The following is a 15,937-nucleotide window of genomic DNA, read 5'->3' as shown; positions in this document are numbered from 1 at the left end:
AAAAAAACAGTAAAAATCAACTGTATTTTCCGAGCCAAGTTTAATAAATCATGATATTCTAATTTTGTTTAATTTTCTATCCTGTTTTCATTCCATACAAGTGGATAAAAAGCCTGGAGGATGAGTAGGACAAGGCCCTGGAACTCATTATAGTTGAATGCTTTATTTTCATATACCTAAGGTGATGTATGGCTAGCATTACACTAACGTCTAACCATTTTTTTTTTTTCTTTTCAGCTTTCACGGGACTCTTGAGTCCTACTATTTGACAAATGATCAAAACTTTTGAGGTAATTACCAAATAATAAGTTTCAAATGTATTATCAAAAAACCTAAAATTAAGGAAAAAGCTAAAAGTAGTTAGGTTCCATTTGGTTCATCCAATTGGAATGGTCCAATCATTTGATTGGTCAGGATTGATTTCCATTCTTGGTAAAATGGCATTTCCCCATTTGAGGATATGGTCATTCCCTTTTCCTCTCCTGAGAATGAAAATCCATTTCAGTAGATTTTAATTTTCATTGAACTAAAACAGACGGGGGAATAGATCATTCCAAATCTGATTCCGACAAATTTCAACTATGATTCTGTTTCCAACTACAAACCAAACAAACCCTTAGAGGCCCTACTAGCAACATAATGTTTATGATACATTACTCTTGTTAAAGATGTTGGCTGACAAAATCATCTTCATTAGTTTTTGTTATTTTGTACTTTTAAAGTTTAATGCCCTAACAAGTAAAAAGACGTTAAGTTGTTATGGTTACATTATAACTAGTTAATGACTTTTCCCTCAGGTTTACTTATTAACTTGGTCATACCTTGTAGTTTATGTTAGTTAAATTATTTATCATCCCACATCTCTACGACTCTACCAACCTTCAATGAAGTCATCAGTTCCTCACAGAGCATTTGAAAATTTTGAAAAAGGCCATTTTACCCTTTTCCTTTTCCTACTTTTTTCTTTAAACCAAATACAGCCTTATTGTTAAGCAAACTTTGCTACATTACCTACTCTATCTTAAATTTGTCTCTTCCATTAACAAAACTCCTGTAGTTTCATGTCCACGGGGGATGCAAGTTATTAGATAAACCCAAGGGGTAGTATAAGCGTTTGACTGAAACCTTAGAGGAGGTTCAAGTTACCCCTTTTTGAATAACAAGCAAATGTCTACATTCTTTGCAGGTGGCAGTTTTAGATGTCTAAGTTTTTCACTTTTTTTTTTCTGTGTATAAAGACAATTCTTATTAGTCAGTTTTATATTTTTCTAACATAATGAATATATAATATTAAAGATGTAACCAAATATTTTCTACATTTTTTTTGTATTTTTATTTTATCTTTTTAAAATTTTATATTTAATTATGACATCACTGATTGATACATTTGGCCCTAAAGGTTTAATTGTTGACCCACCACCTAATAGAAAAACAATTTCGTTTTTACGTTTGTTTTCATTTTTGTATTTCATTTCCATCATCAATAAAAATAATTTTTGTCTATCACACTTTTTTTTCTTTAATATAATTAATATAAAATATCAAAAACATCCCCAAATATTTTCTATAAAATTTAGGTATTTTTTATAATTTGTTTGTGCTTTTATCCTTTTTAGTTTTTATTATTTATATAGCATCAATGGTTAATTTATTTGACTTGAAAGGTTGAATCTTGACCTGACACTAAATAGGAAAAGAATTTCCTTTTTGAATTGTTTTTAAATTTTGTATTGCATTTCTATCATTAGTAAACACAATTATTTCTTGTCACTTATTTTTTTAATATGATCAACAGAAAGTATTAGAGATCTGCCCAAATTTTCTACAACTTTTAATTTTTGTATTGTTTGAATTTATTTCTATTTAAAAAACTTGTTATTTAACTATATGACATATCATGGGTTGGCCCATTTGCTTCAAATGATTGGATTTCTTACCCACCAGATGGAAAAATAGTTTTGTTCTTGGGTTATTTTTAAAAAGGATTAATTACTTATATACCCTATATATTTAGGAAACTACTTAAATGTTCCATAAACTTTCAAAATCTACTCATACATACATTTTCTTTCTTTATTTTTTTTTCTTCTTTCCACACCAAATCCCTGAACCCACACAACTAGAGCTCCTTGCGCATATGAATAGACTTCTAGATCCAATTGATCCTAGGGTCATTGCGGATGATATTATGGGCAGCATCAACCAAGATGATCTCATTGTATTTGTATGTTGAATCCTACAAGGAGAAATGAGAAGGACATTACAAGCCAGGGAAAAAGTATAAAACCAAAGCACGTCACACAATTCACTGGTCCATACCTCATTGATAGTAGGAATTAAGAACCTTCAGGCTACCCAATTTATGCTCATTGTGTTCCTTTGCAACTGGTCTCTTGTCGTGTTGAAACTCTAGCTGTGTAATTCCTTGATTCGTTAGCTTACCATACATAGGGCTGACAATCTTGACCCCAACCCATTTGACCTACCCAAACCACCAATCTTGCAACCCATCCATACCCATCCATTCTATTGGCGGATCAAGGGTACCCATTAGGGTTAGGGTGGGTTGGGTCGAGGGTACCCATTAAGGTCAAGATGGGTTGGGGTCAGTAAGGGTTAGGAGTCTCGATTGAATCTGTTCTGCCAATCTCTTGGTTGAGGGGAGGTCTTTCGTTCGTTGGCCCATCACACTCTAAAGTTTCATTTTCACCCCCGACGATTTCTTCTTCTTTTTCTTCTTCTTCTAGAGGTTGTGTTCGCGTAGATCTCTCTCTGTTCTTTCTACCATGGAAGAAAGGTGGAAAGTTTTCCACTATCAGAGTGAGGAATGGTAGGTTCAAGATTAGATTCACAGTAGATCTAGTTCAAAACCATATCCGTGTTCATTGTCTTCCTCTATTGAGGACAGGGCAATAACATGTCTGGGTTCAAAACTTGATCTGTGTTCATTGTCTTCCTCTATTGAAGATAGGGCAATGATAGATCTGGGTTCAAAACTAGATCTATGTTCATCATCTTCCTCTATTGAAGATAGGACAATAATAGATTTGGGTTCAAAACCAGATTTGTGTTCATTGATTTCCTCATTAGTCGAAAAGGAAGAAAGGGTGGATTTTGTAGGATTTCAAGATTAACTTTGTTCGATTTCTTTCTAATACTCAAGAACTCAAGAATTAGAAATGTTTTCTCTAAATTTCTTACATTTTCCTACATTTTTTAATTTATATCTATTTAAAAAATGACGAAAATTTCTATCAAAAAAGAAATTCCTTACATTTCTATCTTTTGTTTTCTTATATTAAAAAATAAAAAAATCTCTCAATTTCTGTAATTTCCCTACATTTTTTACATTTGGTTTTCTTGTACTTTTGTTATTTATTTGCATTTTTTTTGATTGACTATAATTTTGTTGTTTTTCTTGCAATTTTTTATTTTCTTTGCATTTTAGTGTTTTCTATAATTTGCAACGTTTCATAATTTCTGTTCCCTTTTTTTGCAATTTATGCATTTCTTGTATTTTTGTTATTTACTTGTAATATTTTTTGTGTTTTTTTTTTGTAATTTTTATATATATATTTTTATTTTTATGCAATTTCTATTTTTCTATTTTCATATTTTTCTAAATTTCTGCATTTTTGTATTTTTTTTACATTTCTCTGCAAATTTGTATTTTTTACAATTTTCTGTTTTATGTGAAATTCTTTTACATTTTTTTTTACATTTTTGCTACATTTTTGCTGAATTTTTGTGTTATGTGGGGCCAATCAACAAGGCATGTATAAAGTAGGTTTCGAAAGTTTAAGGTACATTTAAACAGTTTCTGTACAGGGTATATATATGTAATTAATCCTTTTAAAAAATATGGGTTTTATATTTGTTAAAAGAATTGAATTTAGATCTAATTAGATGAACTTATTGGTGTGAGGGAAAAAGGATTTAATGAAATAGAATGAGAATTAATATCTTAAACATGAAACTTAATGAGAGGGAATTGAATGAGGTAAAAAGTAATAGTTCAAATGCCCTCCAAATTAGAGAAGAACCTAGTTCAAAGATAGAGATATTTTACTGCAGAAGAAAATGTTTACATCGTTTGTATTTTTAATAATAATATAGATATAAATAGAGTACTAGCAATGACTAGAGGTGATCATTTATAGCATGGTTTGGCCCAGCCTGAAAATTTCTTGGCGTGGGCCTAGGTTTTGTGTCCAGGCATTGCCAATTCCATGCCCACAATGGGCCTAAAAATTTATAGGCCGGGCCGAGGCCCAAAACTTTGGCCTAACTTGATCCACACACACAAACAACACGTAGAGTACACAATATATAATATTTTATTTTATAAAATGTATAACATAAATTTTATAGATTTGTTATATGAAATATTATATAGTCGGGCCTAGACTTATTTTTCAGGTCCAGGGGCCAGGCCGGGTTATAGCCCTTGTCATATGTGCTAAACCCGGGCCATAGCAGTGACCATGTGTTTTATTTTCATTCCTATCAAATTACCAACTAAACTTGTATATGATCCAATCGTTTTGGTCTATGTTGTCATGGAGAGGGTAGTTGAATTTCTAGCTCTTGCAATGGTACACTGACATTACCACATAAAGTAGACCCGTCTCCTCTCGAGTTCAGCTTTGGCAAGAGTGTTGAGTTGTTTTATTCAAGATTTTGCTTTTGTTTTCATTGATAGACTAGCGGGGAACCCCTGCTTTGCAGGGGCAAAATTTAAAAATGCCATTTGAAGATACAATTTTTTTACACCTATTTGAAAATACAATAATAAATTAGGTTATATTTTTTAAAATAAAATAACTATAATCATATTATTATGAATAATAAATAATCATGTAGAAACAATTTTGAACTGATTATTTAATTGGGATCAAATCATAGACCTCATTATATTGAAAACAATAGTCAAGATAATACTAATTTATTTTTATGTTAATAAGTTAAACATTTTTAACCAATATTTTCTTATTTATTATTTATCAAATTTACTATTTCAAATATGAAACATGATAAAAATACAAGAAAGCTAAAAAAATTATATATTTCATAAAATGTTTGGTTCCGAACTTGAATCAATTCAGGACAAGTAAGGATGAGAATCAATCCAATAATTAATCAAGACAAAATCATGGGACCAAAACCGTTATAAATATGTTCAATCAATTTAGCTCCATCAGGATAGACCTAACCCATTGGTTTAACCCTAGTTTTTCTTAAATAAAATAAATAAATAAATAAATGTTTATTGGGATGGGACTGGTATAGGCGAGATCACATCTTTGCCCCACAAACGCCCCACAACACATCTCGCTGTGTATTGTGCGGCTCCTTGTGGGGTGGTGATGTGAACTTGGTATAGGCTATCTCGAACCAGACCCGAGCTGTTGACAACACTAAATATTGGGCTCAAGGGGAGAGAATAATTTGTTAGTAAATTATTTCTAAATAAATATATAATTTAGTAAAATAAATAAATAAATGTTTATTGAAATCTATCTCTTAATGTCACATCTCTTTTATTCTATCGATTTATTTTATTAAAATAAATAATTTATTTAATTGTATTAAATAAATAAATGTTTAGATAATAATAATTAAATAAATGAATGAATTAATAAAAGTTGAGATAGTGAATAGGAGAGAGAGAGAGAGAGAGTTGAGAAAGAAGATGAAAGGCATTTTATTTAGGGGTAAGTGGACTGCAGTCCACCTCAGAAATCTGAATTGCAACCCCCTCCCCTATAAACCACATCTTGCTTGTGAATTTGGCATCAATCCATGGGCAAGATTTAGTCCACCCTTAGGAATTCTAACTCCACCCTAAGGGTGGACTGAACTATAAAAACCCCTTTTATTTATAGGATGTCATAATCTTAAATAATTGTATGTGGCACTACTGTAACTTTCGAATGCCACTGAGTCAATTATATAAGGAGATTTATCTTATATGTGGCATTGTTATAATTTTTGAATATTACAAACACAATTATATAGGGAAATTTGCCTTATATGTAGCATTCTTGTAATTTTCCAGACAAAGAAAAGTGGGAAAAAAGAGAGAATAAAGAAGAGAAGGTAGAGAGACACACGTATCAATAATTTAGAGAACAAAAAACATATAAGTGTCAACCTCTCAATGCTGCCGTACACCCTCCCAATACTTTAAGTACATAGATAAATAAGCTGTACTGGATTTAATATAGCAAATTCTCTAGTTATTTTCTTTAAAAAATAAAAGATAAAATTTGAATGATTTCTTTTACTATTTTTGTTTTTCAATTCTTTTTATTCTTCCTGCCTTGGGGCTTCTAAAAAAATTTCTTTTTATTCTTCAATACATGTGTTTCTGATTAAAGAGAGAAATTGAATAGGAACGAAACAATTAAAAAGGCAGACAAAGATTGATAGTTTATAAGAGGATGCCCATTTTTGAGGGTAAATCATAAGAAGTTACCTTAAGGGTGATGTACTGAGTGTTCCAACTATCCTTTTTTCTACTTTTTTTTTTTTTTTGGAATCCAAAGATGGTCATTTAAACATAACATCCATGTTATATGATTGCAGGATTTTGTGGCACGTTGAGTGCTAGTCTAATCAGACTATCCATGTGATAGACGACATTTTGGCTTTTGGCTTGGTCAGATGGATATTTCTTTAATACACATCAACATCATGCCCTATCATGTATTGTACTTCTTTTACATTTATATTAAAGCTTTCTTTAACTTAAAATTGTCAAATACATCTGCCACATGACAGAAGTCCTTAGGGTTGAGAATTAGTGGCCAAAAAGAAGGTGAGGTGGTTCAAGGAACACCTTCAAAGTCCACACATGCAGATACAGTTTGCTAGAAAAGTCATAGACGGAAGAGACCTAAATGAACCAAGAATCTAAGCATGTGGCATGGGGCCAAAAGGGTTCGATTAATGCTACTTTTGAGCTATAATAAATGATGGGGCATATGAGCAATCTTTTAGGGGTGTGAATGGTCAATCCAGGACTAAGATGGTCATGGTCATGTAGAGGAGCCAGGGGCCATTATTTGGTGTCGATTTGGGGAAGCTTGTGGCATTGTAAGGTGGGCCTTACATAAAAGCCTAGAAGTTATGTTTAGTGAAAACTTGAAAAGTCAAAATATATAAAGATATGATATCTGAAAAATTTCTGACCAGTTAACTGTGCTTGCCAGTCAGGTGTTATATATCAAAATTCATGAGTGGATTTTAATTGGTCAAAACTCTTCCCCATATATGTGGGTAGAGTTTGAGAGCAGATACAAAAAGTCATAGGTTAAGATTAAATTGGGATTAGCTGAACGTGATGGCTCTTCAGCAGGATGTGAAACCAATGATAATGTTTAATTCCGGTAACAATGTGGGGCCATACATTTTATTACTGATATGAAACATTATCATTGATTCTACAGGCCGCTAAACAGCCAACATGTTCAGTTAATCCTTTCTGACCACAATTTGATGATATAGCCAATCCATCTCTTCCATCAGATGGGGGGCCTCTGGATTGGTTGGTCTGTCTGGCCATGTATTCACTCAATAAATCTTTTGAGTAGCATTCATTCCCTCACACCATGGGTAGTTTTTAAAACAATGTTACTTTTATTTTTCTTTGTGCCAATTAATTGACAAGTCTTGAAAAGTTAATGAACTTAATAATGAATGTATAGGCTTCTTCTCTCCCTTTGGTCAAGTTGGTTAACAATGGGAAAGTGTGCGCTCCCAGGTCAGTATCCTAACTATGTTTGAGATCTAAATAGCTGTTTCGAATCCATGAATTATGCAGAGTTTTATGTTTATGAGAAACTGCTCCACAAGTTTGGCCAGGGCTGTCAATATACTCCAAAAGTTCTATGCACCCACGATTCAACATCTGATCCGATTATTTTATATTTAAATGTTATAATTTGCATCCGATTAATGATTTTATGTGGATTTATCTCCATTTAAATCCTATTAAAATTATATATATATATAATTAATAAATTTAATATTTTAATTTATATATATTTATTATACATGTATAAGTTAAAAATAGTTTTTGTTTTTTGTTTTATTTTTTGCCATTTTAAGCATAATAAGACTGATGTAAATTAAAGCGGAATCCGATCCAAATCCAACATGTCAGGTTTTGGATTGGATTTAGGTCCAAGGATGTCATGATCAGATAGATCATCAGATCAGCTGGGGTGCAGAGGTGCCTTTCTTTGGCTGCATTGGAGTATTAGGGGTGCAATTTGGATGGGCTCGGGTTGGCCTTATATCAAATTTTGAATGGCCCAGCCCAAAGAACCAATATTCAAGCAATGTAAAATGTTAACTCGGATCAACAGAGGGTAGCCCATTTCCAATACCAATAAAGGCAATAACCTCCCCAACCTGGGCTGGGCCGGGCCGGTCTGCAAATAATCACCCCTATAGTTTCTAACCTTTTTTCTCTGATAATAAGCAGCTGCTCGCAAAGGCACTCTGTGCATATGACACTTTATTTCGGTTAAGTTCTTGGGTTCAAAGGTCCTAAATGGATTAGGGTCCCCATCATTTGTCACTTGGCCCAAGCTTTCAGATAGAACTTAGAAAACATCATGCCTAAACTATTATATCCGTCTGTTTTGCTTTGATTTAAAGGAATAAAAATATAGCTCAAATACTTTTTCTTGTCATTTCACATTGAAACAAATTGAGCATTAGGCTTTGTCAGTTTCTTTGTAAAATGGATGTAATTGTTTTTCTCAGAATGATATTTCAACGAAAGCATTGCTTTCCACCATTTCTATTTGTTTTGACGGAAATGGTAATGAAAATCATAGTAAAAGGGGAAGTCCAAACATTACAGCCTGAAAAAAAATTCCCTATTCATTTTACATTGATAGAACCTTAGGCTCCATTTGTAAAACTGATATAGTTTAACCTCAAAATTTCCCTCCATTTCATGTTGAAACAAATGGAGCCCTAAGCCAAAAAGCAGCTATATAGATAATATCTAAACCAAATGGTTAAAATTCATTTTGTTTTGCTGATCGTAAGCATAATTGATGTTTTAGTTAGGATACATTTAATGATGGATTTCAATTCTTGAAATATGAACGGGATAGATGGCAACTAAAGTTCAAAGTATTTATATGATACGATACGTCCGATATAGTCTGATATATATCTTTTGCGGATAAGGAGCATTATATACCAACTAATAGATATGGATCAATATACTATTATGTATCTAAGTACAAGTATATATTAAACTTGTGTATTTTTTAATATAACTAAAATACTTATATTTTTATGTAATAAATAAAGATTCTGTATACTAAATCGACTTGATTTGTGGATTTCTAGTTCCCCATTATAAATTATAAATTATTAATTTATAATTCTATTTATAATTGTTTTTTCTATTAAAGTACATAATACAATATTTAATTTTGGATGTATTATGCATATTAATTTAGGCTATATTTGATTTGTAGTAATAAGGGTTTGGAATCCAAATTGGAATATCCCTTCCCATTTCAACAGTTTGGTTGGGCAGAATTAGAATAGGATTCCCATTCCTTCCCCTCCCTTGGAAGTTGGGAATGAAAATCCCATTCTAGCTGATTTAGATTCTGGTTCTGATTTCCATCTGAACCAAAGTAGTGGGGGAATAGACTATTAATCTGATTTTAACTATGATCCAAATGGGCCCTTATTACAGTAGGTTTATATACAAGTATCTTATATAAACTGCATTATGTATTGATTAACTTAGGGGTGGCTCAGTTGGTATGTAAGTATTTTATATAAAAGTTATCCTGCATCCTTGATCCTGGACGGAGACGAGTTTCGTGTGGGGACTTGAATCTTTGAAAATTTTTAATTCAACATTTTTTGAAAAAATAAATTTATCTATATAATTAATTCCCATAAGCTGCTTTAGCATGTGGCTTTTTTTTTGTATAGTTGATTAACTGTAGAGTTTGTGTTATATCCGGATTCATAAGATTCAGTTTGAAAAAAATATAAACACAAATATATATAATGTAAATACATACAAAATACAAAGTTTTACACCCTATATATTTATATTGATACTGTTTCTAAAATGAGTCTAATATTAAAAAAGTACAAATATAAATATGTATAATACAAATACATACAAAATAATACAAAATACAGAACTTCATTTATATTCCTTTCAAAGTGAGCCTAAGATCTTTTGATAGATTCCCCTATCATCGTCCAAACCTTATGGGATCAGATACATTAATTCTATTTTCTCCATTATTAAACTATAAGTACTGGGGGTCTCTTTCTCATATCCAATTTCTTCGAAGTCCCGAATTAGGTACATATATCTTCTTCCAAAGCTGGGTTTGCCCAACTCAGTTCATGATACCCCTGGAGTGGATTCAACCCACTAAACAAAATATATTGAATTGAACTGTTTGACTCGATGGGACCCATTCACCTAATGATATTTTTCATATCAAGTCCCATTAAAAACATCTAGAAATGATCAAAAAAAAAAAAAGAAGTTGGTCCCAACCCTCATAACTTCAAAAGACAAGTTTATCCATCGGATGACATCTCTTTTAATGTTTGTTGCAACGGAAATAGCCATCTGTTTGGGTAGAGAAAGCAGTTGGGCGGCTGCCTAATGGAGAGTTGTTATTCCTTCAATTTCCTACCAAAAAACAGTACTTCTATTATATTCTTTGTATTTTTTTTTTATAGCTTTCCCTTGCGTGAAAGCCTTCCCTATCTATTACATCATATGGGTCGAACAGTCCAGAATGGGTAGGCCAAAGGGTTTGACAAAAATGATACTTTGATAAACCATTCAACTCCACATGGGCCCCCAAAAAGCGTAGAAAATAAGGGATCAAATTTTAGCAATATATTTACCTGTATCGGTAGACTAGTAAATGTGTATATGTATTTGTACGTGATAAGACAGATTTACAATTTATAGATAGTTTTTGAACAATTATAAGTGGATAATTTTTGAAGTAAGAATAAATGATATATATCTTTTTTTATGCCTATTATATATTGCTTAATATTTAATGAAAAGCCCAAAAAATGAGGTTATTCACTCTTTTATTAATAATGTAGATATTGATACAGACAAATGGATGGGTCATTGATACGAAACAAAATCTTTTTACTGTTGAGGGTTTTATAGTTTAATTCACTAAAAGGAGACTGCAATTCAGATTTTTGAGTTGCATCACAGTCCATGCTTTCGGGTTTACCCTATTTAAGGGGTAAACAGTCCTTATATCGCCCCCTGCTCATGTGTAGCCATGTCAGCCGTTGATGTGTGTCAGAATGATATGAACACATGTGGGTAGATGATTCCCATTTTTTAGTCTGTCACATCAGTTGATTCACCAAATCGAATGAAAAGTCCAACTTAGTTGGTCTTGATTTCTATGATTTGGAGTGATGCCCCTCAGCTCTTGGAGATGGCTATGTGAACGAGGGAGTGATTTTTGATGTGGCACTGAAATAGACCATCGATCTTTCCAACTTAATCAATTTCAGTTCAAAATGTATTTTTCCGTGTAGCCTTATTTTGAGAACCGATTGACCCTCTCATCTCCTTGTCCATTAATTATTGAGAAAACAATTCAGGGGGCTGGACAACCTATCCTGGTAATTTGGAGAGTGTTTGGAATGAGCTATTTGGTTGTGAATATTGGAATACATTTATTTTTAGCATGGTTTTCAAAATCGGACTGTATATCAGATTGGAAAAATCGGAAACTGTTCAGGTGGCTGATTCCATTTTACCAAAACCGTTCACCAAAAACCATTGATTTATTTTGGCAAATTACTGAGCTGAGCGGTAGTTTGGCCCCATGTTTCTTAGCTTTTGGCCCATAATACCTGCAAATTGTATAATATACCCATGATACCCTTCAATTTAATGATTCAATGATCAATCAATTTCACCTGGATATCTGGACGTTCGCTCGCCATTCACTATCACACGAGGAATGCTAATATACAGCGCGCTTATACGACCATTTGTTTGATCGTTTCCTTCTCCCCAGTATCCACAGAGAAGGTGGGGCCCAGAAATGAAACTTTTTACATTATCTTGTTTAGTGGGTCCCATCATCGTCATCATGGAATCTTCATATCTGTAAGGCTAAGAAGCGTGGAAGTTTCGCGAACACGTAATCTGTTAGCATTCCCGTTATTATGTTATCATTTCTCTCCTCCTTTGAAGTTCGATTTTCTTTTCTCAAAATTTTAGAAGAAACAAACTTGAAAGTTGAAACTCCTACTGACTCTACTTTCAGAATCAGAAACCTTCTCGGCGACCGTGAGGCGAGCATCACTCCAAAACAAACGCACCCCACTTCGCTCCGCTTTTCGTGGCGCATCTCTTCCTCCTTTTCGTACTCTCTCTCTCTCTCTCTCTCTCTCTCTCTCTCTCTCTCTATCTTATCTGTCTATAACTCTATAAGACTAACAGGACTCTCTCTCTTTCTCTCTCTCTCTGATAGTAGTAGTGCAACTGAATCTCGGCCGATCATGGAGGATGAGATGAAGAAGATGGAGAGGTTCGATAGTGACAGTGCTGCATCGCTCCTGAAGGAGCTCAGAGGGACCTTCGCTTCTGGCAAGACCAAGAGCTATGAGTGGAGAGTCCAGCAGCTCAAGAATATGATCAAGATGATCGACGACAATGAGAGGGCAATCATGGAAGCTCTCCAGCAGGACCTCGCGAAACCCAGATTCGAATCTTTTGTCTCGGAGGTTCGTTTTTCTTCTTCTCTTAATTAATCATCAACGCAGGGATCGTCTATTTTCCGTTGTTTCCTTATCCATTCTAATCCGAATTCTTCTTCTTCTTCTTCTTCTTCTTCTTCTTCTTCTTCTTCTTCTTCCTCTTCCTTCTTTACAATAAAAAAGAAGTAGAAAGAGTACGAGCTGATCTTTTTGGATTAGAAAGCAGTAAACCAATCCAATAGGGAGTGGTAGATATTTAGTAAAGGTGAATTCGATTCTTATTTTTTATGGCCGTTGATGGATATATTCAAAAAGCATTATTCGGAAAAGTCAAACTAAGTATATGGCCATTCTGCCGAAGGGACAGAAACTCAGCACCGGCGAAATGTTGCTATAGTTTTGCTTGATTTATTTGTTTTGATTTGTTGATCATGGGATTGGTTGTTGATGAAAATTTATTGGATAAAGCATATATAGTGAGGTTTTGTTTGTTCTTTGGCTTGCCGACTGTTCTTTGATGAGCAACTCGAAAATTAAAAAACCTATTTGTATAGAGTAGATAGCAGTTCTTCAGAGTTTGTTTGTGACAAAATTAATGCTATCCTGAACTTGATTGTCCATTTCCACTAATTTAATTTGATCAAAACATGGAAATGTTAGTGCTATCTGTGCAAACTTTGGATGCTTTCCATTAAGAATAAAAGGCATCAATACCGTTCAAATTTAATTTTTTTACAGATGTTTTCCCTTAATAATTTTTTATGACAATATTATAGTTAGTTAGTCGATAGGAGAAAGGTGACTTTTGTCAGGTTTATTGACTTCTGCTAGTTTTTTCTCTTAACCTAAATCTCTGGCTCCTGAACCCCTATCTGTTGCAAATGACCTCAAGTTGAGTTGGTCGCTTGGCATCCTTCTCTTTCAGGAGATTCAGGTTTCAGACCCGGGGAATGCCAGTGGTCCTTCATGCACCCTGCTAAACTAATTCCATAACCCTCTCTAGCGTATATCACATTGGCGGTTGGGTGGGTATAACTTCCTTCAGTTCCAGAGCTTTTGTTGATGTCAGAATTTTGTGGTTCTAGATCATCTTCACATGCCTATTCATAATGCCAAGTGAAAGGCAGATCTATTGCCTTTTTGACTTGAAAACATGTTGGGACTTCTGAGAGGTAGAGCTAATGAATTAATTTACTTTTATCTCTATTTTAAGAAATAATACAATAGTCATATGGTGTTTATGTACCTGCCTGACGTTTTGCTGTATATGTTCTATGCTGTCATTAAGTATATGTTTCAGTGCTCCTCGCAACCTGTGGTACCCAGTTGTACCTGGGTTCAGCTGTAAATGATGTAAAATAGTTCTTTCTCAGGTAACTTGGTAATTGTTCTTTGCAGTGTGGGTGAAACCAAGATAGCCAGAACTGTTTCCTTATGTTGCCTTTATTAATTGTTCCTATCAATTGGATGTGAAAATAACAGATCATTGGAACAGGCATTTCTGACAAACCCACCTACCTAGTTCCATCTATAGCTTGAGGTAAGGTCATAGACTGTAGTTCAGGATCTTTGGGTTTAGTGTCATGGTCACAAGGTCGTTTCAATCTATTTTGAAAAGATGTGCAAGTTTCAATGGGCAGGTATGCTCATTAGAAGTATTTGTCAACTTAGTTATTTTTTTGTGCCCATTATGCACATGTGTTTCAAGTTTCAACAAGTAGATACTTACTGTGGTTCAAATATTATGCCACTTTGCAGTTGTCTTAATCGTCTTTACCTTTCAGACAATGGTCTTTTATAAAAACAAAGAAATTATATTTTCATATTTCCTAGACCAAGGATTAAGAATCACATAATCTTTGTTACTGAAGAGATTATGGATTGCAAGCAGGTATGTGGTTGCTCTAGTTTGCTCTATAATTTTGTCTCAATTACGCAAACTAGTACTAGGTGTTATTATGAGAATGCCCTAATTGTCCAACCTGCTTTGAGGATCTTCATAAACATTTAAGATATGTTGTAAACTTGTAATATCTATCACTATGTGCTTGACAACTTTTTTATTGTATTTTGATTGGTTTGACAACTTTTTTATTATAAAAAATGTTCTTCATACATTCATGTGGTTCTTTGTAGTTTGTTTACTCACCATAATTAAGCAATATCTGGTTTGAATGCTTCAGTACTGCCAATAAGATACCATAAATGTCAAGTACCTGAGACTAAGATTGTTTTGGGGATGGGAATGGCTGAAAGTTGCAGTTGTCGTTCTCCTTTTAGGAGTGCTTTTTGTGTTTCTTTTTTCTTCTTGGTTTGGGTGGTCTTTTTTTGGTTTGTGGGCTGGTGTTGTATTGGGGATTAGGTTTGAAGTTTATGGTTCTCATTGTTGTTTCCTTTTCTAGGTTTGGGGGAGGTTGGTGGTTTGTGTTTTTGACGGAAGGGTTTGTTCTTTTAGAAGGTCTTGTTATGATCTTCTCTTGGGTGACTACTTGTTACCTTTCTTGTATTTTATTTTTTCCTTAATAAATTTTATTTTTATCTTCAAAAAAACAGTTGCAAAATTCCTTAGCAACTTAACAACTTTTCTGTTTCTCTCTCATTTTCTTTCAAACTAAACATAGCCATAATTAAGCAATATCTGGTTTGAATGCTTCAATATTATGAATAAGATACCTTAAAGGAGTTGTGTCTCTGTGGTTACCATGTTATCAAGTGAAAACAATTTAGAGTGATTATGATACAAAAAGCAATCAGAATTATTGTGTTATAAAGTGGTTATTAATGGGGTCCCATTAATTCAATAGGAGCAACACTGTCTCTGGAAGAGGCCTTTTTGACGCACCACCTACCCATTTCTATATAAATCTGGAGGAATCTCCTAGGGTGTGGTTCAGAATATTCAAGTATAGTGCCTAGGTCGATGTGATTGCAGGATTTCCAAACAGATGCTTTTTCAGTAGATATTTTTTCCAGTTCAATCTCTTTTCATCCAGTATTTATTTGTTTCTTTAAAATATTTATCGTATTGTAATTCCTAGACTAAAATTCAGGCTTAAGAATCTTCACGACTGAAGGTGTTATCAATTGTAAGCAGATGGGTAGCTGCTAGAATTATCATTGTAATTTTCCATTGTGGTTACACAAAGTATTACTAGGTTTTATTCAGAGGGTATCC

General features: G+C 33.4%; 1 protein-coding gene across 9 annotated transcripts in view; it reads left to right on the top strand.

The window, feature by feature from the left end:
* LOC104587549 (aldehyde dehydrogenase family 3 member H1-like) overlaps nucleotides 1-15,937 on the top strand; it is a 34,296-nt gene that overhangs the window by 7,333 nt on the left and 11,026 nt on the right. For 5 of the 9 annotated variants that reach the window (XM_088887789.1, XM_010245202.3, XM_088887787.1 and 2 more), the window contains 4 exons: nucleotides 6,589-6,708; nucleotides 7,710-7,765; nucleotides 12,330-12,428; nucleotides 12,537-12,789. In XM_088887789.1, the coding sequence (XP_088743915.1) occupies nucleotides 6,667-6,708; nucleotides 7,710-7,765; nucleotides 12,330-12,428; nucleotides 12,537-12,789 (450 nt within the window). In that variant the 5' untranslated portion in view covers nucleotides 6,589-6,666. Of the gene's footprint in view, nucleotides 1-237; nucleotides 291-6,588; nucleotides 6,709-7,709; nucleotides 7,766-12,329; nucleotides 12,429-12,536; nucleotides 12,790-15,937 lie in introns of all 9 variants that reach the window. The other 4 variants (XM_088887785.1, XM_088887791.1, XM_088887790.1 and 1 more) reach the window with 4 other exon arrangements.

This window comes from Nelumbo nucifera, chromosome 5 (genome assembly GCF_055504915.1).
Source record: "Nelumbo nucifera cultivar China Antique chromosome 5, China Antique-T2T, whole genome shotgun sequence".
NCBI classification, from domain to species: domain Eukaryota; kingdom Viridiplantae; phylum Streptophyta; class Magnoliopsida; order Proteales; family Nelumbonaceae; genus Nelumbo; species Nelumbo nucifera.
Note: the sequence above shows the minus strand (reverse complement) of the source record. Positions and strands in the feature narration are given on the sequence as shown.